The sequence below is a fragment of the Melopsittacus undulatus genome, chromosome 4, assembly GCF_012275295.1.
Source record: "Melopsittacus undulatus isolate bMelUnd1 chromosome 4, bMelUnd1.mat.Z, whole genome shotgun sequence".
In the NCBI taxonomy this organism is placed as follows: Eukaryota; Metazoa; Chordata; class Aves; order Psittaciformes; family Psittaculidae; genus Melopsittacus; species Melopsittacus undulatus.
This window is the reverse complement of record NC_047530.1, coordinates 57,307,247-57,333,810: the sequence shown is the minus strand read 5'-3', so window position 1 is coordinate 57,333,810 and position 26,564 is coordinate 57,307,247. Positions and strand designations below refer to the sequence as shown.

Genomic DNA, 26,564 nt, shown 5'->3' with positions numbered 1-26,564 from the left:
ATCTGCTTAAGTCATCCTTTCTCCATTACTAGCAAAGCTTGGATCTGAGTGGCTGACAAAGCAGCCTGTACAGCTCTCCTGAGCCAACAGCTGCTCAATCAATATACGGAGCAAGCAGGGTACTAATCCTTTGAGACAAACTGGTGTGATCAGGAGCAGAAGGACAGTGGCACTTGTAGTGGTGTAGATTCCCTATGCAGCAGAAAAAGAACCCCTAAAAATGAAATAATTTAACAGTAACTGTATTGTAGCCTTCTTGCTCCTGACCTCTCCTACCAGCATGAAGAGATAGCTGAGCTCGTGTTATACCCAGCACTCTCAATTTAGACCTGAATGGAGCCCATTTGGGATTTAATTGAACATGAGAAAACACAGCCTAAGCATTAGAGAAGACTTCAGTTTAGAATTCAGTAGGGTTTATTCTACAAATCTTAGATCAATGCCAATGATACAAGTTTTATGAATTCTCATTAAAAATACAAGTCAGTATAAAGATTCCAATAGTAATATAATGCATGATGATTCAGTTTCAAAACTTAAGGAATGAATCTGGGTTTTGGACCATGCTACAGAAAAGGGGAAAACAATGTAGAAGAATATTTAGTTTACCTCCTTTACTTTAGGAGGGGCCTGTGCCTTATTGCCACAATACCTGAAAAAGCAATATGAAGTGCATAGCAGCCTTGCCTGTGGAGTCTGTAGGCAAAACTGTTGAATTCAGTATCAGTCCTCTTCCTTCTCCCCAGTTCTGTTCATTAAGGTCCATTTTGATAGCCTGATATCGCTATAATAACTTAAAGCTATTGCAACACCATCCCCCATAATGATTATAAACAGTCCTTTGAACTGCAAAATGCTCCTGTGATGCACTGAACCACTTCCACTGTGCCTACCATCTTGCCCAGTCTTTCCAGGAACACTAAATACTGATTCAAATCCAAGGTGAATATTCAAAACCCTCCTATGATTTTTTTTCTTCTAAATGAAGTCTCAGTACAGTCTCATACTCAAATGCGTTGTTCATAGCTTCAGGCACAGTTACAACATAAATCAGATGTATTTTCTTGAACCTAGCCCTCTGATATCATGAATGGTGTTACAGCTTTCACTAAACAGTTAAAATCTGGCCACAGAATTGCTAGATTAAGTGCTTTGGAGTGGGGGAGAACAAAACTACCCTTTCTTTCTGGGAGCTGCCGGTTCTTACAAGAGGATTAGGCTTAATGAAGCCATACCCTAAACCTAAATTTTAAAGAAACAGTTTATCAGAAGAGGTAACTCTTGACAAGATATACACCTCATCCCCCAATTGCTGTACATACATCTGTTTATTCCTAATGACACTTTCACCCTGTCAAAAATAACTCTTGTTGAGCCCAGTCATTTCTGGTAGCAGAACCACATTAACATCACAGAGCAGGTATCGTGTATCTCTATCTGCAGCAGCAGACAGGAAAACTAGGCTTAACAATATGCATTACATTTTCAAACAGGATTTTGATGCAGACAGTGACATTTACTGAAACTCAGCTTTTACCAAAATATTAGCATTATACAAAAATAATAATTAAAAAAAAGTTAAGCAACTGCTGATTTCCACGCACCAGTTGAAGAAAAAAAACCCTTCTTGCATAAATGGAGCAGCAGCACAGAACAAGCACAGACTTGGCTATACAAATACATCTTCTGTAGGAATTTCCAAGTTATCCACCCAACATCACAATATCATGTTTCAGCTTCATACCAATGGTGGCAAAATCTAATATTAAAGCCATCATGCAGGCTAAGGGGAATTTCTTCTGCCGTGCTGAACACTGCTGTGCTTGCTTTGAACACACACTCTCACTCTGATTTGTCTTTGTAGTAAAAGCATCTTATACTCTTAACAGTCGCATTTAGTCAGAAGTAAAAAAATTCTGTAGCCCATACTGGGCTTTAGTACAGTCAAGATGACAACAAAATACAAGGATGTCATTAAACTGCATATATTAGAGATAATGGGTTCACTTTGCATTTAAGTCACATTTAATACAAGACCTGTTGGTCTGAAACTGTGAACTGATTCTATTTGGAACAAAGTATGGCACAGATTCCCAGTATCTATGGACACTGGATAAATAACACATTTTTCTCTTTGCAATGATTATCAATTCGCCAAAAATAGTGTAACAGTCAAAAGGGAAGAGTGAAGGAAAACAGACTTAGGAGAAGAAATAAAAAATGTCTAAGAATTGAAAATAAATGCCTTCTTTTGTAAGAAACTTTATTTAACTTCATTTTTAAAAATGCATTCTCTCCTCAGAACCAATACCACCATAAAAAAACCCCCAAAACCGCAGTAGCACACACTTGCACTCAAAGGAAAACATGTAAAACCCATGGCTGGAAAAATTCTGCATAAAAATCCAAGACTTTGGGCAAAAGTTTGCCCCCATGTGCCTTTAGGGACCCCAGACAACAAACAGCTTTCAGTGCAATGTCTCGTTTCCACTTGGTGGGGAAACATGGCAGAAACTTGTCTCCCAACAGCTACACTCTCCCAGATGTCTGAAGCAAAACTAGTCTTCAGCTGTACTTCAAAATATCATTCTTAAACTGTTGCAGAAAGTACAGAATTCAGTAAAATGTCAGAATCCAGTGAAGGAAAGGTTTTGAGCTCTACCCTGTGCCATACACTTCTTAAAAAAAAATAGACGGAAAAATGGATTTTTATGAATACACCCTCTTTAAATTTTTTATTTATGAAAGCAGCTCTTTATGCAAATCAAAAGCAGTTCCTGAGTAACTGCAGTAAACAGTGTCTTTTAAATATTTTTGCGCCTCGGCTCTTCTGTTTTGGTTCTTTCTTGGTTTTTCTCCCTAATTTTCAAGTTTAATCTCAGTTCTTTTTCAAAAATGTGCAAGTTCAGTTAGCATCATTTCCAGAAGTCCGCAGCTTGCAGGTCTTCCTGCAACAACTACATGATCTGCACATATGCCAGGTTGTACTCCTATACCTATTGCAGATTTTGCTCTCAAACCTGTACAGCATGCACTTTCACGTCTTCTTCAGCATACGCCGGGACTGCCATGTATGGAACTTATTGTAGGCCGTCTGCAGCATCTCTTCTATATGACTTACCAACTGAAACATTAAGAGGGAATTAAATGTCCCAGCTACTGGAAAACACATCCCCTCCCCTCCCTTTGATCACATACTGTTGCCTTCTTCCTTTTATTCAGTCGAAGTAATCTTGCTAAAATCACAGAGGTATGCAAAACAAAGAGAAAAAGGATCCTGAGGCTCTATTGTAAAGTATCTGTAGAGGGAGCAGTTCAGATAGCTACTAAGCTGGGATGGTCACAGGGAAGTAGTGACACTTGACTCTGCTGTCTGCTCCAGTATCTACTCTGTGGTCTGTGACCACTTCAAGTCTCACATGGTGTGAGACAGTTTTGAACTTACAGTTCTACTTCATGGTGGAAGTGAGAAGTGAAACATGATATTCTATGATTCTATGACTTCTGCTTCTTGCTCTCTCACTTGGGCAATTTTAAATTATAGTTCTTGATAGTTTTTGGTAACATTCAGAAAGTTATGCAGGGAGAGGAGGCATGCTTAACTCTGTACCCAACCTCCCTCTGCCCATTTCCTAGTTAACAAAAGCCTTAAATGCCCTAAGAAATAACAAAGCTATCATCCTCTTGATAATTATGATTCAAATTATTAATAAGCACCCACATAATTAAAGAGTATTTTCCCCTTACATTTGTGCTTAAATACTGTCTCCGAATCTTTTCTTGGAATGGGCAGAGCTTTGCAACCTGAAATCTTTCCAAGTTGCTCTTCATTTTCACAACCTGAAAGAGACAGAAACCAACATTATAATCACTTTGCACAGAAGTTCTCTTTCTTTTAACAAGCTGTTCTCCAACCAAACTCCTCGTAACTAATCCTGGGGGCTACTTTAAGTATGTGTAGTTTGAAGAAGTTATTAAAGCATCAGTGTTGATTCATTCTGGACTGCATACTTATTTTTGAGGGGAGTGCAATGTGCCACCATGATGATTATTACTTTGTCAATAAATACTATGAGAAGATAGTCATAAAAACATGGTTTTGCCTCAGGCAAAGACTGCACCATGAATTTTCAGGCCATGTTTTGCAGCACGAAATCCAACATATCTGCAAATTTTTATCTTTGTGATCCACGTGAGGTCAAAAGAAAGAATAGCAACAGAAAAATAGTTACAATCATATACCTGGTTGCAGCAGACATCTCTCCTCAAAGGCAACTTTGTTCTAAAAGGCAGTGTATGTTTTGAATCTATGAATGAGTAGTTTTTGCAATGGATAGAAGAATAAGGAAAATTTTCTTGTAATTGTCACTGTGGAGGTGTCTTAATGTGGGTGACGGGTGGCTTTAGTTTGTGTGTTTTAAACTGGCAATGAGAGATCTGCAGCTAGAATATAGCTGACCATTCTGTTGAAATTAGCTTGCAACAACTGCTCCTGAAGGGCACCAACAGGCATAAGGTTGATTTTAATAGTGCCAAAAGAACTGCTGAAAAAAAAAAGGTAATATTTTACATTGCTGATCTTCAGTTCTAGGGACAAGTAACTGCTGCACTGATTTAAAGCATACGTATTAGTTAATGGCAGTCACCCTAAACCATGATCTGGCCACATCGTGATGAGGGCCACACTAGGAAGTTCTTACCTTTTCTTCTAGGAATGGCGTATTAACAGGAAAGCAGGACCAGAAGTGTCGTAGCAGTTCCCCTACTGCCACATACAAGTGTTTTAGTTCAGACTGAATGTCATTTGGCACCATCTCTGCAACAGGAAAAAGATTTTGTTGCATGACTCAAAACCATTATATGAAAACAAGAGAATGTAAGACTAATGAAGGAGACCAGCAATATACATTGCTACCAGAATTCCAGAAAGGTTGGCTGGGAGGAAACACTGAGGTGCCTTACATCTGAAGTAAGACTATCAGCAGTATTAGAACAGGTCAGCTCTTGAATAGTTAGGGTTGGAAAGGACCTTAAGATCATCTAGTTCCAACCCCCCTCCCATGGACAGGGACACCTCACACTAAACCATATCACCCAAGGCTTCATCCAGCCTGGCCTTGAACACTGCCAGGGATGGAGCATTCACAACCTCCCTGGGCAACCCATTCCAGTACCTCACCACCCTAACAGTAAAGAATTTCTTCCTTATATCCAATCTAAACCTCTGCTGTTTAAGTTTCAACCCGTTACCCCTTGTCCTATCACTACAGTCCCTAATGAAGAGTCCCTCTCCAGCATCCCTGTAGGCCCCCTTCAGACACTGGAAGGCTGCTATGAGGTCTCCACGCAGCCTTCTCTTCTCCAGGCTGAACAGCCCCAACTTTCTCAGCCTATCTTCATACAGGAGGTGCTCCAGTCCCTGATCATCCTCGTGGCCTCCTCTGGACTTGTTCTAACAGTTCCATGCCCTTTTAATGTTGAGGGCACCAGAACTGCACACAATGCTCCAAGTGAGGTCTCACAAGAGCAGAGTAGAGGGGCAGGATCACCTCCTTTGACCTGCTGGTCACACTCCTTTTGATGCAGCCCAGAATATGGTTGGTTTCTGGGCTGTAAGCACACACTGCAGCCAGCTCATGTTCATTTTCTCATTGACCAACACCCCCAAGTCCTTCTCTGCAGGGCTGCTCTGAATCTCTTCTCTGCCCAACCTGTAACTGTGCTTGGGATTGTCACAACCCAGGTGTAGGACCTTGCACTTGGCATGGTTAAACTTCATGAGGTTGGCATCAGCCCACCTCACAAGCGTGTCCAGGTCCCTCTGGATGGCACTCCTTCCCTCCAGCAGATCAACCGAACCACACAGCTTGGTGTCATCGGCAAACTTGCTGAGGGCACACTCAATCCCATTATCCATGTCAATAACAAAGATGTTGAACAAGACTTGTCCCAGCACCGATCCCTGAGGGACACCACTCATTACTGATCTCCAGCCGGACATTGAACCGTTGACCACAACTCTTTGCGTGCGGCCATCCAGCCAGTTCTTTATTCACTGAGTGGTCCATCTATCAAATTGATGTCTTTCTAATTTAGAGTCAAGGATGTCATGTGGGACAGTGTCAAATGCTTTGCACAAGTCCAGGTAGATGACGTCAACTGCTCTACCCCTGTCCATCACTTCTGTAGCCCCATCATAGTAGCCACCAAATTGGTCAGGCAGGATTTCCCCTTAGTGAAGCCCTGCTGGCTGTCACCAAGCACCTTGTTGTTCTTCACGTGCCCTAGCATGCCTTCCAGGAGAATCTGCTCCCAGATTTTGCCAGGCACAGAGGTGAGACTGACTCCTCTGTAATTCCCTGTCTATGACTATATAGTCATTTATGACTATATAGTTAGAAGCTTGTATGTTATATATAGGGAGATATATGTTAGCCAAAGAATGGATATAAAACTTAATCCAGGATTAGAAGCAATATATTTGTACTGTTCTAATGGTGTGGCAGTACTGCTTCTGGGACCAGCATCTTGTTCTCTTCACAGCACAGCACTAAATACGGTGTGGTGGATACTGCAAGCTTTTCTTTTACAACAGCAATGAGCATATGGTCACAGCCTGTGGAAGATGAAAAATCCAGGCAGGAACAAGGAACTGATCCCAGATACTCTTAAAGAAGAAAGGGCAATGGGGCTCAAGAGAAGGGGGGAACCACCATCATAAAAAACAAAGAAAAAACGCACAGTCATTGAGGATGACCAGAGCACAGTTAACTGAGCAGTGAATGGCAAACTTGGGGTTGAGGCTGGGTTTGGTTTCTGTTTGGTTGGGGTTTGTGGGTTTGGTTTTGTTTGTTTCTGTTCTGGTTTTTAAATTAAAAAAGAAAAAGGTGGTCAAGCTCAAAACAGACTGCAGCACCCAGTAGGTCAACTGGGATGGGTAAGCAAGCCTCACTACTGCTTACTGACTCCATTTCTTTCAGTACCATGAATAACTTATACTTGCTTTTTCAGCTGTCTGCATTAGCTTCTGTGGCTCTTTACACCAGGTAACACAAGTTAACTGGAAACCTGTTATGAACACTGCCTTGTGAGAACAAGGACTCATCTGCTGCAATGCAAAGGAAATGAACTTGGGAATAGCTGAAGAGATGTAAGAAGGAGGTGTTGTCTGTTTTGCCCTTGCAGACTACATGAAAGTTGTCCTTTTTCACAGCAAGCTGTGGATCTTACATGCAGGCTGCAGAAAAAACCTAGTTCCAGACAATTATTTTGACCTCACTTTCTTTAGAGCTCTCCCTGAGTATGCCTTTATTTTCTAAAATCCAGGAAAAAAATAATTGGAAAAGAGAAATGCTGAACAAGCAAACCCCATTATCTATATGAGGACTTGATATCAACTGCAACCTTCATCACTTGCTTTGTACAATTTTCTCTCATTCAGTTGCCTCAGCAGTGGTGTAGCCAGTACCACCTTCATGGTGTGGCTTGGTTGTTGCTTTTTGTTTGTTACTGTAGCCCAGTATTATTCCAGCTGCATGTTTCCATAATTTCCTTTATCATTGTAACATTCCAAGAGGCAGATGAAACAGCAAGCCAGATACTGCTGTATAATGCAGTAAGATATAAGTATTTTATGTCCTAAATCCTTACGGTTTATGGCTTGCTGTGTTCCACCCTGCATAAGTGCTCCTCCAGGTGACAGGGCTGCAATAGTGCTAGCAGCATCAGCACTTGAAAGGACCTGAAGGGAGAGAGGGAACAATTACTTCATATCACTTTCTCCAACAAAATCTTTTTAAAATGAATTGTATTTGAACTCCAATGGCAAAGATACAGTTGAGCAGATACAGTGGAAGTTCTGATGAAGAGTCTGCTCAGTATTTTCAAGTACTATAAGCTCACATTTTCAGTGAAAGGTCTCCAATTAGTTACAGACAAGCAAACCTTTTCTTTACCTAGTATATGAACTGGCTATTTAGCTACTTTGAAATGAGACAGAGAATTACTGTACAAAAATGTGACACATTTGCATTTGTGGCTGCTTTACATCAGGCCAAATCTGGGTTTAACTAACTGAGGAAGTTCAGATACTGGCTGGGAGACAGGCTACCGGGCTGTGCTGCACTCCAGTTGCCAGAAGACAGCTTCTCTGTAGCCCACAGTGAGATCTACATCCTACCTAAGTGCATTTAGGAGCGAAAGACCTGTTCAGTTATAAGTTTGCTTACTATGGACCTCTTAAGACCATTACATACTAAACTTCAGGGGATGGGATCAATAATATTGACCTGTGTTTCATGTTGCATAACTGTCCTGCTTTACTACTTTCTACCTTTTACCATTTCCTCAAAGAACATGGTAACAGTAGACTATAACTCAAGAGTATCAGGTCCCTGTTGTTTAGATTTTAAACTCAGTAACTCAAAAGGTATTGCCTAAAGTTGTAAAATAAATTGGATAACATGAAACTATTGGAGATAATTAAGTCTGCCCTGAAAAATTAATATTCCAGTAGACAGGAGGCACAAAATTACACAGAACTCAAGATGCTAACATCAAGAAGGGTATTTTTTTTAGTATTCTTCCATACCTGAGTTAGTTTGGGTACATATGCTTCCATTTCTTGCCTAATACTATTAAAAGAATTAATTATATCCTGACTGGTTGCATATTGCTGTGATTGAATTGGAGTTGGACCATGATAATACCTGTGAGGTGAGAAAAGATAAAATGTATTAATAGGAGTGTTGGTAAAATAGAGGCCAAACTCGGTGGACAGGTCTTCAAATGTTTCCAGTTTTAGATGCTTTATAATTGTTGACATTACTATCTAAATCTTATTTATTGACAAAGTAAAATATATTGCCACATCGGAAGAAGTTGGGTCAGGGATGGTATGACAGCAAAATAGGAGTTTCTGTTGTTGAATCTCTGAGTATCACTTTGCTAATACGCTATCTGTGCCACTGAGTTCTGGGAGTATTATTAGAGTAGGGGAATTCATGCCACTTTGGATTGAAACTGAGCACAGTTAGTATCACTTCTTTTCTGAAGTTCCATTTATGGTTTTCCAACTCAAAAAGTCTAGAAAACTGTTACTATAAAAACAGACCAACGAGCAGTTCAAACTCTTTTTTTCCCCTGGGAGTGGATTTTCCTTGGAACTGAGTATATTTTCACAAGTAACACATTTTTCCACTGTAAGCTACAAGAAAGTGCTGAAGTGTGAATGCAGGTCTTTTAGCCTTTCAAAGAAATTACCAAGTCAAAGCTCTTCAAACAGGCTTACAGAGACTTAGCTTGCTGGAAAGCAAGATGAAATAAAAATACAAATGTAAATGGGAATTACTTGGAAGCTGGTTTATGCAGAAGTTCATAATAGGTTTTTAAGCTTAGCCTAAACACACTTGAATGTGGCACAGTAGAGACTACACCAGCTTATTCTGTGCAGGCTGTGATGAGAGACCTGTACTGAATATGCCGAAATAACCATGTGTATTTTAACTTACCTATCAGACTTCAAGTTTAGTGCAATAGTTTTAATGCTATTATTCTTTGATAAATCTTCATATTCAATGGCCTCCTGCAATTTCACCTAAAATAAGCCAAATAATTATACACATCACTAATGAGGATACAGTCTGATGCATCTAGTGTTTTTTTCCAGTTCGCTGAGTTTGAGCAGTAGTTACTAAAACCTTAGGGAAAACCAAAGTGTGGAATGATTCACGTTTATCCTCCAGAGGGAGCAGTGCCCAACATTGCTTAAAGGGTGCACGTTGGAAGTCTTGGCACTAGTGCTTTTCCTGCAGGTTCTGGCCAAAACGTGCAGACTCTGCCACTTCAAAATACGTTCTACTGTATATAGATCATTCTTTGTGCTCTCTATGTCCATCTAGCTCTAGCTTAGCAGAAACAGTAATACTTTAATGGCTGTAAGGAGTATAAGACTAAGCAGTGTACAAGAGTGTAAGACTAAACCCCTAACAATTACACAAGCTATCTGTTGACTGTACAGCTGGAGCATTAGTAGTGAGAGATACCAGCACAGTGGTTATTACACTTTGTACAATGAAAAACCTATTTTTGAAATCTTCTACTTTCTCCTCTTTTCATCCCATTTATTCTAGTCCTGGTGTATCGTTTTCTCTCCAGTGAAAACTGCAGTTTTCAGGAAAGTCAAAGCAGTTGACTAACTACACTTAATAACGTGTATTCTACCACCTTTTCTCACAACATATGCAGGTTTTAAGTCCCCTTCACATGTTCTATTTGGGCTGTCAACTCTAGCAAGAGTATTCAATCCAGTTTTGCAGCAATTACAATACTCTCTTCCACTTCGTGAGCTGCTATACTTAGTCTAAAACAAGCTGTTGCCCCATATTTCAGTGTATGAGGCATGATTATGCTTTGAGTTTAACTTAATTTCAGCTTATGACCTTAGGATGAAGGCTGTAATGTGCCAGTTTAATCATCCCCTTTACAAATGATACATTTGATAGGTTAGTATTGGTGCCTGAACACCACGACCTCTTTCAGATGGATGTTCTCTAGAATTTTTCCAGCATTTGGCAGAAAGGCAAAGGAGGAGTTGGGCAAAACCAGAAATGCACCATATGGAAAAAAACAGATTTCTGGGTCCAACCAGAAGCACCTTGGAAATTTTTTACTTTCGCTAGGCACTACTGGAGAGATAAACAGCAATACTTCAAGGTGTAATTTATTTGTGTTTACTAAGAGTACAAAACTACTTACAGCCCCTCAGGTTCTTTTTCTATATACTTCTAAGCAAAGCCAAATCATGTTAGATGCATCATAAAACAAGTAAGCAACCTTTAGCAACTTTCTGACAGACAGCTTCCAGTTTCATTCAATTAGAATTGCATCAGCTAATGTTATACCTTTTTAATTGGTGGCTGAAAGAAATCTGAATCCCTGGAGTTTCCATCCGTACTGCTGGTCTCACTGAAATGGTCATTTTGTGCTTCTCTTAAAATAGAGAAACAGCATTAAGAATACCTCACGGGAAACTTAAGATACAAGCTAGAGGCAAAGTAAATACATCTGTTTCAAAAATTTTATATGCATGTTCACATACTATATGTCAACTTTTTTCCCCCTTATGTCTTCATTTCTAGCAGCTGATCTAGACAGAGAGAACCAACTCCTCAAATAACCCTGTTTGTCAAGAGGGAAATTCAACAGCAGGGGAGGGTGATTCTCCCTCTTGGAAATAACATGCCAGCAATGCAAGTGGGACACAGCAAAATCACGACTAAATTAGAAACATTTTGCATACACACTTATGTCAACCAGGTGTTAGCAGAGATATGGAGCCCTGAGATACTACTGTTGCAGAATGAGAGCTATTGTTTTGCCTTTCTGAACTGGAACACACATTACATGGAAGAGATCGTTAAAGGTCCAATGTCCAGTTAGACAAAATAACAACGTGACGCAGCACAGCTAGACAGAAGGTATTAGGATTTATCACAGATAAGGTCTGCAGGATTTGGGAAAAGTAGGAATCCTTTGATGTTTGTCTAAACCACTTGTAAAGCAGACTTCACATCAAGCCTATTTCATTCTTCTTTGAAGAAGTTTCATTCATGAAGTTCACTGCAAATATACTGAACCACCTGGTTGTTCTTTTCTTTTTAGTCTGGGGCAAGGTACTGCACAAGAGAGGAATCTTTCATCTGATCCACCTATGCCACACTGTTCTTTTGCTTCCTCCTTTGCTTATGTCCATACACCCCACTACAAGAAGCCTCAGCAGACCTGCTCCTGGAAGGCAGGCAGTAGGGACTCCCTATGCCAGGCCTCCCCTCCACACAGCAAACGGAATACTGTTTCTGCAGCCTTCACCAGGGATGGAGAACTAAGGCAGAAACATCCTTTCCTTTTTTCATCTGCTTTGTATGGCAACTCAGCTAAAACTAGCATTTGTCATCTCAGAAAAACTTTTAAAGTAAAATGGAACATAAAGGTATTTTCATTTCTAGAGTGAAATATTTCATTCATAAAAATTACAAGAAAAGGTTGGATGTGTAACTGAAGACTTAGTTTCATTTTGGAAATTCCTTAAAATTTGTTACAAACCAGCTTTTAAGAGAGAGTGAAACTTACTGTTTCCTGAGGCCAGCTGCAAGGACCATGGCACTATGATGATTAAAGCGTTTTATAATGGCAGTGGTGCTACTTTCTCTAGCAGATTTTGAGGCATTTGATGTAGAGGCCATAGAAGCAACATATTCCTACAAAGAAAACAACATTAGCTACCTCCTGCCCCAAAACCAGAAGGACTGAGTCAGGAATCTTGCATATCACCTCCTCTGAGCGCTACTGAGTGAAACTGCCTCATCATGGGAAGCAGTATTTTCTTGCCTAGCTCCAACATCACATTATGTACTTTGAAAAATCTCCATAGACTATTTTATTCTGCTAACACTGGGCAGTTTAAGTGTCTGAGAGAAGAAAAAAAATTGTTTTGTAAGACTGTGGTCTAGTTATAAATAAAACTAGAACTAGCTTAAAAATGTGAGGATCACCTGCATGAAACTGACAGGCACTGATGTAGAAACTGTTTTGTTGACCTCTTTTTACAAGTCTGTGGGACAACAGTAGCCCACAGGCTAAATGACACCTGTCAGGAGGATGCAGTGTCACTGGGAATTCAAAAAGCTCCAAGCCTTAATACTGTCAGTGTTCCTTGGTTGCCAGGTGGGTAAAGGCAACTTGCTTTGCCCCATGTGCAGTTTCATGCCTGCAGTTAACCAGCCTCAAAAAGAAAGCAGGGCAGTTTGCACAGCAATTCAGACATACCTAGCCTAAACTCCTGGTCCAATTCCAGACTGTTGGCTTTGTACAATTCTTACAAAAAACAAAACCAACTTAGAAATGCAGCATCATTGGTTAAAACTCCAAAGTTTAAGTTAGATCAACTGCAGAAAAGCACATTTTTAGGTATTTTCACATTATGGTACACCATTTATAAAAATTGTTTTAATTTGTACTTGGAGGCTGGTAATGGAACAGTTCAAGTTAGTAATACATTTAGCAAAAGATGGTATTTAAAGCTAAACAAAGAAAACTGTATAATGTGTCCTTAAAATTAAGCTGAATCAAGCAAATAGCCATGTTTAAAATGAGAACAAATGCAAAGACTTTTTCATTTCGTGTTACTTTCTGTACGTTTTCACAGCTTCTAAAAGGCAGGAAGAAAACAGAATGTCCACTTCAGACAAGAAAAACCAAAACCAAACCATCAAAATGAAATAATAATTCTTTAAAAAAGGGAATTCCTGCTTTTATAGCCAGCACACCAAGGCAGACAGGAGACATACAGGACCATTGGGCAGTCCTCCTTTCTTTATACACACACATGTGCAACTGTGTAAATGTTGACTACCCAACCATTGCAGAACCCTAGTAAGTGATGTGGTTTATAATTTGCATTTGTAGTTATTTTAAGAGGAGAGGGACCCTCTTTTTCCTTAAATGAAGCTAAGGTGGGGGTTGGGTGGGGGCTTTGGGGGGTCTTTTTTGGCAACTACTTACTTCATCTAATGTGTAATCATCCAAAGCTGTTAAATCTATCAGGGGGTTTTTTACTCCTTGAGACACCATTGCTTTTAACCCTGTGTAAAACAAAGGAAAAAAATCATTAAAACCTGTATCTAATATAGGGATTATTAGATTATATTTGATTAGTTCTGTTAGTTATATTAATATGGGAACTGGGAAGCCTTAGTTGTGTGTTTCTTCTAATTTTGGCACTATTTTGTTGTCTTGGGCAGAATGGCAATTTATATCTGGCAATAGCTTTTACTTGTGTAGGGCTATGGATTTCATGAGCCAGAATACGTATTAAGGAATGGTGTTAAGTGATCTCAACTCTGCACGTATCTGTATCATTACAAACCTACCTCAGAAGTTCCATAAAAACTTATGTCAGATAGTATTTCAAGATTTCACATTAAAAAAGCTGACAGAGAACAACTCCTCTGGAAAATTTTAAACAAGATCCATATTTGACTATTACTAAAAACTGATCTGTAACAAAAGCTGTATGTGCTCTAAGTTGTGCACATACCACAGAACGAAGCCTTACATAAACAAAATTATTCCACAGCAACTGATGGCACAGAATAATCAATCTAGCATGATAGCACATAATAGAATTTATCACAGATTTTCATTGCATGAGTTGTAATAAAGCTGGTTTCTAGTGCTACCACTCTCCAAAGGCTACTGTGTTTCAAGGAAGGCACTCTCCATGAAGCATGCTGAGAATCCAAAGCTACAGCTAACTTTCAGTGGCCATCTGGACCTTTCACTTCACAGTTTGACAAACATTTCTAGTAAACAAATGTAAGAAAACTTCAGCTTTGCTAGATTTACTAGACAGACTTCTTGAGTGTTGGGGTCTATGAGGCAGCTAAGACTGCTGCAGCCTATTGCACAAAGTCAAAAAGCTTACCTTTTTCATCCAGTTTGGCACACTCCGTAAAGAGGTCTTTTGAGCCTGTATTGAGCCTGTCCCGATGGAAATAATGAGACTGAAAAAATCGTGTCCAGAATTCCTTCTCTGTCATGTTATGTGGAACATTTTCTGCATATTTCATTTTTACTGTGAACAAAACCAGCAGTGATTGCAAACTGATCTGCAAATCTTAGTAGGGTATTTTAGGCTAAAATTTCCTTGCTTGCTTCCTTCCTCATTTTTTGTCTAATTCTGCTTTCATTCATTCCTACTAAACTAAGGGAACACAGTAGTTAAGCATAAGCAAACAGGTACTCCTTTTATGCCCTGCAATGCTAGCTAATACTTTGAAATAAACGCACATAACAGTGGTCTGAATACTCTTAATTTGAACTGCACACACACAAGAAGCTGGATTTGCCAGAATTCTAGTAATCCAATATAGTGCAGAGGGATGATGGAAATCAGATTATTTTCTTCCCAAAAGTGGTTTAATGGAAAATAACAATTAATTGAAATTCTGAGTAGGAGAGTACACGGGAACCAAACACCTACTCACAATCTAAAGAAAAAAAAACAAACCCAAACCACCAACCCCTCCTCCCCCCCCCAGAACAAACCAAAATCCCAAACAACCGAAAGTTCAATGTACAAGTTAAAATGTTTTCATTTAACAAAATCACATTTTCATTTCAAATGCATGTTTTAACACATGTTTCTTCCCATCCCTCAAACAAGGTAGGGAAAATCATCTAGAAGACTGAATATATGGCGTTTTGTATTTTCAGGCTCAGACTAACATTTCAGTCTTCCCCCAGCAAGATGGTAAAAAACCCCAAACAAACCAAATCTTAAATGTATTTGTTTCATAAAGCTCTATTCTTACCTGCAGGGTATGTTCGAAATATGGATTCAATGATATCTGAAGTCAAATTATACCGCAGACCATTGCAGCCATCTGTTTGAGGCCGTACATCAGCCTAAGAAAAAGCATACAGAGAAGAAAACCAGTCATGTCTGAGTGCCTCTGTAACTGGAGAAGGAAAAAACTAGTATCTTGCAGTCAAATTCTGCTGCAGATAAAATAATCTTCTTCCTCCAATAATCCACAGCATATTTGATTATAAATAGGTATTTTTAGAATTACTACATTTTCCACTTAAAGGCAAAATTCTACAAGTAGATTGTAAGTTTCAGAAGATGAAAAGCAAAGACCATTCTATCAGTCAAAAGAATGTGTGCTTAGTTTAATATATTCTTGTTTCACAGTAAAAATAGGCATGTTTACTACATACGCTTAATCCATTACTGTGTGTGCAACAATTCAGCTAGTAGTGAATATTCAGGGATGATAGTGAAGTGACAAAAAAGGATTTACGGTTCTCATACCTTATTTGCTTACACACTGAAAGCATCTCCATATAACTGACAAATAGCAATGAATTTAGAAATTGAGGGTAAGCCTCAGTCAGATTGCAAGTTAGATCTCAGTGATCTCTTTAGGAAGCTGTGGAGCAAGCAAGTGCTCAGACCAATTCTCAATAACAGGAAAAAGTACATGATTGCATAAGCTGCCTTCTTTTCTTCCTTATCCTGTACATCTAAATTCTAGGTTTTGTCCCAACTTCTTCCTAGAGAAACACTCATTCTGAGCAGAGCCAGACAGTTATTTTAACTGGAACTAGCACACAGATACATTAAATTCTTTTCCACAAATGTAGAGTACGCAAACACAAGCAGTTATTTAAGAAAGTTTCAGTTTTGAAAGCCTCAGTGGGTGTGGTGCTGTGCTTTTTTATTGTCAAGGTATAAGAATAATGAGAGAGAGGAAATCAGAGCCATCAAGTTCATTTGGTAAATGATTCAGGTACTTCTAGGTGGGAAAAAACAAGTATAGCAGCTAAGTCATAAAGCTGCTCCCACCTCCTGTTTCCCTCCCAAACCCGTGATGTGTGTGCAGTCATTACAAAGGTGGAAATGGGATTCCACTAGAGAGTCATAGTATGTATTCATTCTGTTGCAGAAGTAGAAATACATCTGTGGGAGGAATCTAAAGATTGTACCTCGGTTACTTTTCAGAATGCATTGAGATTACTGAGGCATGGTTTCTACAAATGGGCAACATAACAAAGATGGAAAAAGAGAGAGAAAACAAGTTTTCATACATACAAGCTGCTCTTCAAGTAGCTGAAAGCATGTACTGGTTTAATTAAAAAATGGGGAGAGAATAAAACTGTTTGCGTGGAAAATCTCTGCAGCTTCATTTATGTTTGTCAATGCTGCAGCAGAGATACTCTTGAACTTTAGCGTTAATACAATGTAACCTAGTGACTGTAAGTTTACCCTTATTCCTGTTTAACAGGAGGCAGAAGTATAAAGAACAACGGCCTATTGTCAATTTAAAGTTCAGATTGAGCAGATTAAATTGCCAAAATGTTGAGGTTGCAGATCTGCAACTCAAACCTTCTGTTCTTTTTCCTCCTTTATGATTGCAATATTCTTGCCAACGTGTGGAAATATGTGAAGGAACCAGGAATGAACATTATTAAAGTATATGGGAATAAAGTACTTGAACAGAACTCGGAACACCTTCCCCAGTTTGTTTGCTCTAAAATCCTTTAAGTTAGAGAGGTTCAACATACCAGAAATGCTGCAGAGATGCCCACATCCTGCTTACTAGGTCCTGCAGAATTATCCCCTGAATTCAGGCTTAAACGGTTGGCCCAGAATTCTTCAGCACTGATTACTTGGCTCACAACAAGGTCTTTATAGAGCTGAAACAAAACAGGATCTTCTTGCAGCATTCTGGTAAAAGAATGTATTGAACAGAATTGAAATACTGCAGAATTAAGTCACTAGGATTTCCATAACTAACATGAGTTCACAAAAGGAACAGAAACCAACTTTTCTTTCAAAATGCTGTGCATTTGTTAACAAGACTGTGTAAGCAAGCAACATCCATAGCTGTATTCGTCCTAAAAGATTTCAGGGCTAAAAAGAAATGTTTAAGGAATAGTATTAAATGCTAGAGAACAATAATGCCTAGGAAAAAGTTAATATGGGATTAACATCTTATCCTGATATTCTGTGGTGCTCTTGTGTCTTTGCATATATCCAGGACTGGAGTCTCCTGAACTGTAAAAGCACAATGAAATTTCCTGAACTTCTGTAACAATGTTCTCATGGGGCAGGAAGAGATTTCAGCACTGTCCAATTCCTATTTCATATCTTAAAATTCTGTAGTTACATGTCTCTCTTCTATTGCAAGAGCACACGCAGCAAAACATGAGGGATAAGGTACCTAAAATACATATTATCCTGAGTTGTTTGTTTATTTGTGTTTCTGCTGGTGACAGTAGATCTCCATCACTTAACTACGACACGCAGCACAACTGCTACAGAAACATTCAGTGTCACTACTTCCACCAGGGAATAATGTTTGCAAAAGTTATCATCCAAATATAAGGTATCACCCTTACTATCCAAAATGCAAAGAATGTACGCAGCTGAAACTTAATTCAAGCAGTTTTCCAGACAGCTGCGTACTTGATTTGAGACCCACCAGGCTATTTTCAGGGAAACATGCATGTGTTCATAATCAGCCAATAACCTCAATGATCTTTGACCTGTACTTAAGGGTCTTGATCATTTGCAAACAAACAAAAACAGGAATCTTATGAATACCTAGTAAATGGTCCAGGGAAGAACACGGATAAACTGCAATCTGCACTGAATGAGTCTGTAGCTGCTCTAAGGATGAAGTAGGATGAGGTGGAAAACAAAACTTTGTGCAGGACATCCCTATTTATTTTAACCACCATGGTTTTTCCAGTTTTTCTTGTTGGTACAAATATGAATTAGTGGCCATTTTTACAAATTAGTGCAGCAGGAAGCAGTCTTATTTTAATTATTCCTGACCCTTACATATCAATAAATGGAGGAAGAGCCATAGGGACTCTGGATGTAGTATCCCTTTTTCGCCTTTCGGTTGAAAATTAAGCTAACGAAGCCCTGTGACTAGACTTCTAATCATCAAAATAACAGACTGTGACTGAGTATGTGCAAAGATTCTGCCTTCCCTCTAACTAGGAAAGCTCTTATTGCCACATAGCATAATACTGTAAAATCTCATTTAAGGATACAAAGATCCAGAGCTAAGACTGCCCATACAATCAGCATTAAAAGTCAAAAATAAGGCACATAGTATAAGGAAACTAGTATGGTGATAATGCCAAAGCAGTCTGCACTGCTGTAGAGCCTTGTGGTCCCTGCAGTACTAGAAACAGTTAAACCTGCATGTGGCAGAGCTCCTGCACAAGCCTCTTGCCCTTCTGCTGGCAAATCTCCTTGTAAAGACCCTACCTGCCCAATGAGCAATGTTCCTAGGTTTTAAAAAAATCTAGCTTTAACTTACCCAAGTTCAAAGCTAGAACAGTCTCTGGAAATGGAAGGGAGTAGATAGAGGATTCACAGCAGATGCTAGAATAAAGCGAAACTCATCTGGGGAGATGCAGAGAAGTGTAAGCATGCTCTATGGCCACAAGGACTGGTTTAACACAAGTATTTTAGAGGAACAGAAGTGTATCTTAAAAGCCCTTTTGGGAAAAGTGCTTTGGCCCCAAACGTCTTCTCAAACATTTTTAGAATAAACAACCTGTATCCCAAGTCACACACTACTGCATCTCAAGTGATGCAGCATGGAAACACCTAGCAATTTAGTAAAGCATCTAAAACACCAGGAAAGATTTGAGGGGAGAGAGGTCATACAGCGAGGAGGGAGAAGGGAAGGAAATCACAAATCAAAGGTGAGAACTTCTGGAAAAGAAGAAAAAAAATCTTTAAAGTAGACTTTCTAGCTGATACATATATACTTAAGAGACTAAGGAGACAGACTGCCAGTTGGGTGCTTTTGCCTCATAGGCACAGACAACAGACTGGGTGGCAGCTAGGTTGGCTGCCTTTACACCTCAAGAACATGTCACTAAGAACACAGGTATAGTCTCAACATGTCATAGTTATGTAATTCTAAGTGAACTGCCTCTAAATTGGAAGTGGTGAGATTTATACTAGGAAAACGAATGCTGTATCACTAACAATGTTGCAATAACAACTGTTAGCAAAAACACACTAGTTAGGTAACAACTAAAAAAAACCCAAAAACAACCAAACAAAAAAATCCAAGCAAAACCAACATTAAGGTTCCTTTCCCTTTACCTGTTCTTCTCCTCAAGTTCTTTATTAGCTTTCCTTTTGAACTTGGGCAACAGTTGTTGAAGAAGATCCTTTACTGCATCTCGCTCCTTCACTGCTGTGCTTTCATTGGAGAAGTGAAAGTTGGTTGTGTCCCCTGCATGCAGCACTAGCTGAAGCTGAATTTTAGCTTTACCTTCTGGACTGATTTTCTGGCCTAGATTACACAGAGAGTATTAATTAGCCACAGACAGTAAGCTTATACAAGGAACACTCTTCCCTAGAGTATTTGCTTATAAGCAGTTATCCTCATCATCCAATTAAATACCATTATCCTGTGTGTGAATTCCAGCCATAAAAGTGGAACATAGTCTTCCCCTTAAATTAGTTTGAACACAGCACCTTGTTCACTCTAAAACATAAGACACAGACACCAGCAGTCTACTGTTCAGTATCCTTCAGCTACTGCTCAGGAGCCCTCATTTATCTTTGTATTCCCCACATCTTCCATTAGAAAACTGCTGCAAATTATACTGTCATCACCTGGACACTTTAGCCCAGTATCAGACCAGGCTGCTGCTGAAAGGCTACAACCTCATTCCTCCTTTCCACTTCTTCCTGTTCTCTTTCTTGTATGAGTGTTAGTATTTGTGCAACACAGAATCATAGAATAGTTAGGGTTGGAAAGGACCTTAAGATCACCAAGTTCCAACCCCCCTGCCATGGGCAGGGACACCTCACACTAAACCATAGCACCCAACCAAGGAACCAATCAACTGAAAAGTGACCCCCTTTTGTTTTTCCAGCTTTTCCAGAAAAGTAGTAAGAAAGCAGATGCAAGGTGGGGTAACACCATGCCTATTGACAGTAAAGGTACACTGGTCTGAAGTGGTGTGGTAAGCACATTTAGCTACTAGTGCTCCCAGAGTTGATCACCAATGCCTCCAATGTGCTATTACAGCCTCATAACTCAAAAAAGAACACTAACTCCTGCTTCCTTTCTCATAACCAGAGGGAGCAAAGACTAGAACAACTGCTTTTATGTACTGTGGTGCTATACTGACTTCAGTGTAGCACTGCAAATGGCACTAACTTAACTTTGACTCTTACCCCTTTCTCCAGTGCAACTGGGAGACAGGAACCAGATGTCACCACTGAATCATCATTGCTATCACAAACTTACAAATATCTCCCCCCATTTTTTAATTTAAGATGACAAAAAAGAGCATCTTTCATCTAAGTTGACTTCAATGCCTATATATGTACACTTTTAAAATATAAGCTGATGAAGTCTAAGTAAATGGCTAAACAGAACCTTCACAAAGATGATTACCTGAGGTGAACAGAGCTTTCAAACGCCTTACTACATCTCTATTTAAGAAAACAGCGTGTTAGGTCTGATTCTTCGCACACATTTTTGATCATGCTGCAGTACTTGTATATAACTTTAAACAGCAATAATCATTAAACCTTTACCAAGTGACACATACAACTTCATTTTTATTCCTTCTTCGGCATTACAGCACATGGAATACGAGCACTAACTGGAGCCAGAAAGGCAGCGTGCTATAGACATTTACTGTTCAGTTCTGACTTGCAAGTACTCTGCTACTGCAACAGCAAACACTTCATCAGAATGATACCAGTTAGGCCAAGCTACAGAAGCTAGTGCTTCTGAAGCTATATCTACTGAATGAAAATAAAACAGCGAGGTTCATTTTATATGAAAATTGGAACAGCTTTAGATGCATAGTTTAACAGATGACATGTCAGTTTGTGTTAGACCTTGAAAATCCTATACTCTCCCTCAACCCTCCTCCCACCCTTCCCTCCACAAGCAGATGGCATGGATTATTTCTCTGTTTAATTTATTGCAGAAGTTTATCAAAATTTAGTGGTGAATGCAGTATAAGTTAGCTGGAAACTACAGAAGTCCTGTAGTAGCATTCTTAATAAATTGAGTGATACTTCAGCATTCACTGACCTCTGCTGCTACACAGAATAACCTAGTCAAAGTTTCAGACCCTTTTAACCTTCCTAACTTATCTGCAAGTGTTTTATGGCAAATATGCTTTGGGTTGTATTTAAATGTTTATCAGAATACTCCTTACTGAAGCTGGAATAGGGAAAGTGTCCACTTACATTTTATGTCTGCATACATATGGCTGACTGTGAATCGGTCTTTGCCTTCAGGTGCCCATGCTATCCTTTCAGCCATAAGGTAGAGAGCTCCATCCTGCTTCTTCTGGCGTACCTTCTTTACAATCAGTAACACTTCTTCAGATGATGTTGCCATTGTGGCTGTAAGGAGCTATTAAAAACATACAGTTGAGCTGGTTAGTATAATTATATTTGCTGTAACTCTTTCAATACTCCTATATGTATCAAGTATTACACCCACATTTACTTGTTAATGCCTACATCATTTTTGAAATACTCCAGATAAACATGCTTCCCTCTGTAAGTGCAAGCAGGAAATTTATTTAAATAAAATACTGCCAGATACCTAAATAATTCACCTTATTGCTGATACTGCCTTTGTTTCAGTAAAAGACCTGCAAATCTTAAACCAATAACAAAATTTTCCTGGTTTAATGTTCCTTTACTGTTTTTTTCAAGTTCAGGATACTCAAGCACAGAAATGGCAAAAATTCCAAATCTCCTCTGGCATTTGGCAGCAATGGTCTTCTTCAGTGTGAATGGCAGATGTCAAGTCATTTCAGAAAAGGGAAGGATACAACGTATGTGAAAAATAGCAGTTCTCTGTGCTAAAGTAGCCCAGCTACACTCCTGTTCTTACCGTGGTGGGCTAGAACAATGTTTTGCACACTCTATTCCAGCTGGGCAGTTGCCCGTCCATCTCCTCCAAAGTCCGAGGGACTAATGTTACATCTATTTCATCACAGTGGTAATTCTGTCGCCAGTCTCACATCAACAAGCCTTTTGCATTTTCTCCCCACAGCAGTCACTATCATTTCTCTCTGCAAGTTGAGTCCATAGCCTTAAATTTCTCAAGAGATAAAGGATATCGCAAGTATCACCACATTCTATGAACATACTGTCATATACCTATCAAAAGATTCCATCTTTTGTACGTTCGCTATAAATGTTTAGTCTGTCCAACTGCTGTATTTTGTACATCATAAACTTTACTGTCAATACATGAAACACTGTTCAAATGCTGATATGCATGTTCTTCGGCAACATGGGCTAGTGTGGTGTGTCCCTGTCCATGGCAGGGGGATTGGAACTTAGATGACCATAAGGTTCTTTCCAACCCAAACCATTCTATCATTCTATGTTTCATGTGCTTTAGAATACCTGTAATATTTGCTGAGGTCCACATCAAACTTCCATCAACAATCTGCATCAGCTATTGCACTACTAGTAGGTATCTTAAAAAACCAAAGAACCAAATAGCAGCAAGGTAGGATATTTACTGTGACAACCTGGACAGCAGCAGAACATTCTCTTCAGCAAGTCTTGCATACCCATCTCTGAAATTGGTTAAGTAAAAATACTGAATATAAAGACTTAATGGCGCTTAGGGTTCACTCCATCATTTCAGTCCTCCAAAGCTTTGCCAGAGATTTCAGTGATGCTGAGCTGAATGTGGGGTTGCACATCAGCACTACTGCAGCAGTCACTGGAACAAGTTGTGCCACATTCAGAGCAGCCCTGCTAATATTTCTCCCTCTAAGAAAATTGTACGGCATGATCTCAGGACCATTTCCTAGCATAATGCTTTACAGTCTCCCCAGCATCATCATTCTCTTCCAGTGCTATTCACTCTACCATTTTATAGTTTCCAGTTGCATGTCTGTAGCCTCTCATCAGGTTCTTTACTGGGAAAAGGCAGCTGGCCACAGACTAATAAACAATATATGCAAGACTAAGGATCATATATATACACATACACGTTATACGTAACCAATATATACATGTAATATACACATAATCTATATATATATTTTTATATATAAGTACGTATATATACACACACACAGAGATCAATATATGCAAGAGTAAGGATTTTGACTTTTTTCTCCCTTTATTACTTTACAGTCATTTAAGGTCATTATTACCCAATGCAATAGAGACAAAGCCACAGAATGAAAACAAATAAACCTGTACTGAACAGAGAGAAAAGGCAAAGTGTTTCCATAGCCTCATTCTGATGCAAGTTGCTCTGCTTTTCTACCATGCTATTTCACCCACCTACAACCAGTCCTTCTACTACAGAAGACAACAATCGGCACCTAGCAACTTCTCCTTTACAAGCACAACCTTCTAGAACAGTACCCTGCAGTGTGCAATCTGTGAACTTACAATTACCCCAGGAGAAGCTCATTCTACTTTCTGGGAGGGTGAACACACTAGCTCACAGCTGTTCTTATTTGTGTCATTGCTCTGCACCCCTTTTCATGCAGTAATTTACAGTGGCAGTAGGATGATATAACTCACAAGCTCACTAAGCTATACCCAAAATGGAGAAAACCCCAGCTGCCTTTTGAAGAGTACATCAGAAAGAATAAAAAAAAAGAGGAAAGTTACCACCTCTCACTAATGAAAACAAAATGGCTTCTTGTTATAAGTAGTACAGGGAAACTTCTAAAACAGAAATCTCACCTAGCTGCTAAAAAAGCATGAGGATGCTCCCCTATCAACTGCACACGGTAAGGGCATGTCCTCACCAAGGACACAACAGAACACCATTTTTTTCTTTTTGGATACTTAGTGCTCACTGTGCAGTCAGTTGAGAACCATCAATGGTCTGTTTGTGCCTGCCCAAATCTTCTAACCTCTATATTTAATACCTCGAGTTTCCAAGAATCAGTACTGTGGATGAAGACACTGCTGCTCAAAGGGGCAAGAACTGAAATGTGCACACAGAGAAATTCTGTTATTTTACAGCATTAACTATAACGTTAACTTGCTGCTAAACCCAGAAGCATTAGAGTTCTTTAGCTGCAGACTTTGGAAGACAGGTATTGCTCTGCTGTCAGTATCTCCCAGAACAGGAAGGTCAGGAACGCCTGATTTTGAATTCTCCAGCAGCAGAGCTTTTAAAATGATGATGAGGGGTTCTCGAAAACACTTGGATCAATCCGTAGCCCTACCCCATGAGGTATGACCTGTCATCAACCATACCTTGAGGGTATTAATCTCAGGTGCAGTTTACAACTGGCAGGGTCTTTCAGGAAGTCTCAGTATTGGCATAAAAAGTCAACAGGAGGTCCTCCTGTTTGCTCACCCACCTACAGCCTCCCAGCTCTATGAGAGTGGACAGAACTTCTGGAAATACTGTCCAATTCCAACAGCTGCCCTTCCTCTTAATGCAGCAACTCTTTCTAACTGCTTTTAAAATCAGGTACCTCTCTTGTCTGTTCCTTATAACACCTGTTCTGAATGCTCTCCACTACCAGCATTTCACTCCAGTCTCTTCCCATGTGGTTTTGTTGAGCTCTAATCAGAAATAAAGGAAACATTTACATATTGTAATACTTCTGATGCAGTCACAGTAGGTACAGGCAGGCAGGCAAGCTCTGACAGAGCTGATGCAGGCCCTGCTGCTAGGTTTCCACTCCCTGCAGGGAACAGCACAGTATCCACGCTAATGGTCCAGACCGAACCGCAGTGGCACAGGTAGGCAGCAGAACTCTGACAGTTTGGGTGGGGCCGGGAGCCGGCAGAGCAGCACCCCGAGGGGCAGCACCGGGCCTGCCAGTGGAATACAGCCCACGGGAACGTTGGGAGCTGCTAAGTGCTATTTGTCTTGGATACCGGCAAGCATCGCGATAAGCTCAGGGAATCCACATGAGGTTTGTGCCCCTGAGCCCATCTGAAGGGTCGATTCGGCATTCCTCCGCGATCCGCATCACCTGTGCTTCATACAGCGTTTCTGCCTGCAGCGAAACGTGCCCGAGGACATCCTGCTCGGCCCCGGTCGGGCACTGCCGGGGCTCTGTCCTGCTCCTGGCGGCCCTGGCAGACGGTGGCCACTGCCTGGGAAGGCGCTGCGAGGACACCTCTTTGTCCATCGCCCGCACCCGGCGCCCAGCGCTCGGGTGAAGCCCACTGCCCCCGCCGCGATCCGGCCGGCGGAGAACTGCCTCCTCTCCCCACGGGGCACATGCCGGTGGCTGCAGCCGCGCCTGCCGGTCCCGTCCCTACGGCACCCGCGGCCAGCCAGACCACCACCGTTAACAGCCACAGCCGGGACGGGTACGGAGGCACAGCGGCAGGCTCAGGACCGCCGAGCACCGCGGCCGTGGGAAGGATCGGACCCGCTGCCCCCCCACAGACAATGCCCAGCACCGGCGCCTCCCCAGCCCCGCGCCTGCGCGCTCCTTACCGTGCGGCCGGTGCTGGCTGCCGGCGGCGGCCGGCGGGAGGGGCCCGGGGCGGGAGCGGCCGCTACGGGGGTCGGGCTGCGGCCGGGGCCATGGGGCGGGCAGGGGGAGGCCACGTGACCGGAATAAGCCGTGAGGCGCTAGGAGGGGAATGGAACCCGCCTCACGTGACCGTGGAGCGGGCCTTCGCGGCGCGTCCCCTGCGGTCACGTGGTGCGGGCCCGCACCCCTCCCTCCTCCTCCGCTCTCACGTGACGGCCCCTCCCCCGTCGCCATGACAGTAGAGGCCGGAGGGGGGAGTGACGATGCAGTAAACAGCGCCGCCACCGCCCCCCCCCCTCCTCCCCGCCGCTCCCGGCCACCCCCGTCCCCCGCCCTCACCCGGCCCCGCGGTACGCGGGCCCCGCTCGTCCCCCGCCATCGGCCCCGGTGCTCCTGTCCCAGGTCGGCGGCGCCGCCGCCACCGCGCTGCGGGGGAGGGGCCTCCCCTCGGCAACGGCCCGCGGCGGGAGGGGGCGCGGCGCGTCAGCGTCACG

At 41.1% G+C, this 26,564-nt stretch overlaps 1 protein-coding gene across 1 annotated transcript; it reads right to left on the bottom strand.

The window, feature by feature from the left end:
- Positions 1-399: 399 nt before the first annotated feature.
- Positions 400-26,242, bottom strand: GTF2H1 (general transcription factor IIH subunit 1). The gene is made up of 15 exons (XM_034061954.1): positions 26,031-26,242; positions 21,818-21,986; positions 19,700-19,892; positions 17,128-17,290; positions 15,372-15,465; positions 14,483-14,632; positions 13,561-13,640; positions 12,130-12,257; positions 10,902-10,989; positions 9,510-9,595; positions 8,591-8,708; positions 7,651-7,741; positions 4,701-4,816; positions 3,748-3,840; positions 400-3,124 (listed from the first exon to the last, which is right to left on the bottom strand). The coding sequence occupies exons 2-15, from the start codon at positions 21,969-21,971 to the stop codon at positions 3,038-3,040; spliced, it is 1,641 nt and encodes a 546-aa protein (XP_033917845.1). The 5' UTR covers positions 21,972-21,986; positions 26,031-26,242; the 3' UTR covers positions 400-3,037.
- Between the last annotated feature and the right edge of the window lie 322 nt (positions 26,243-26,564).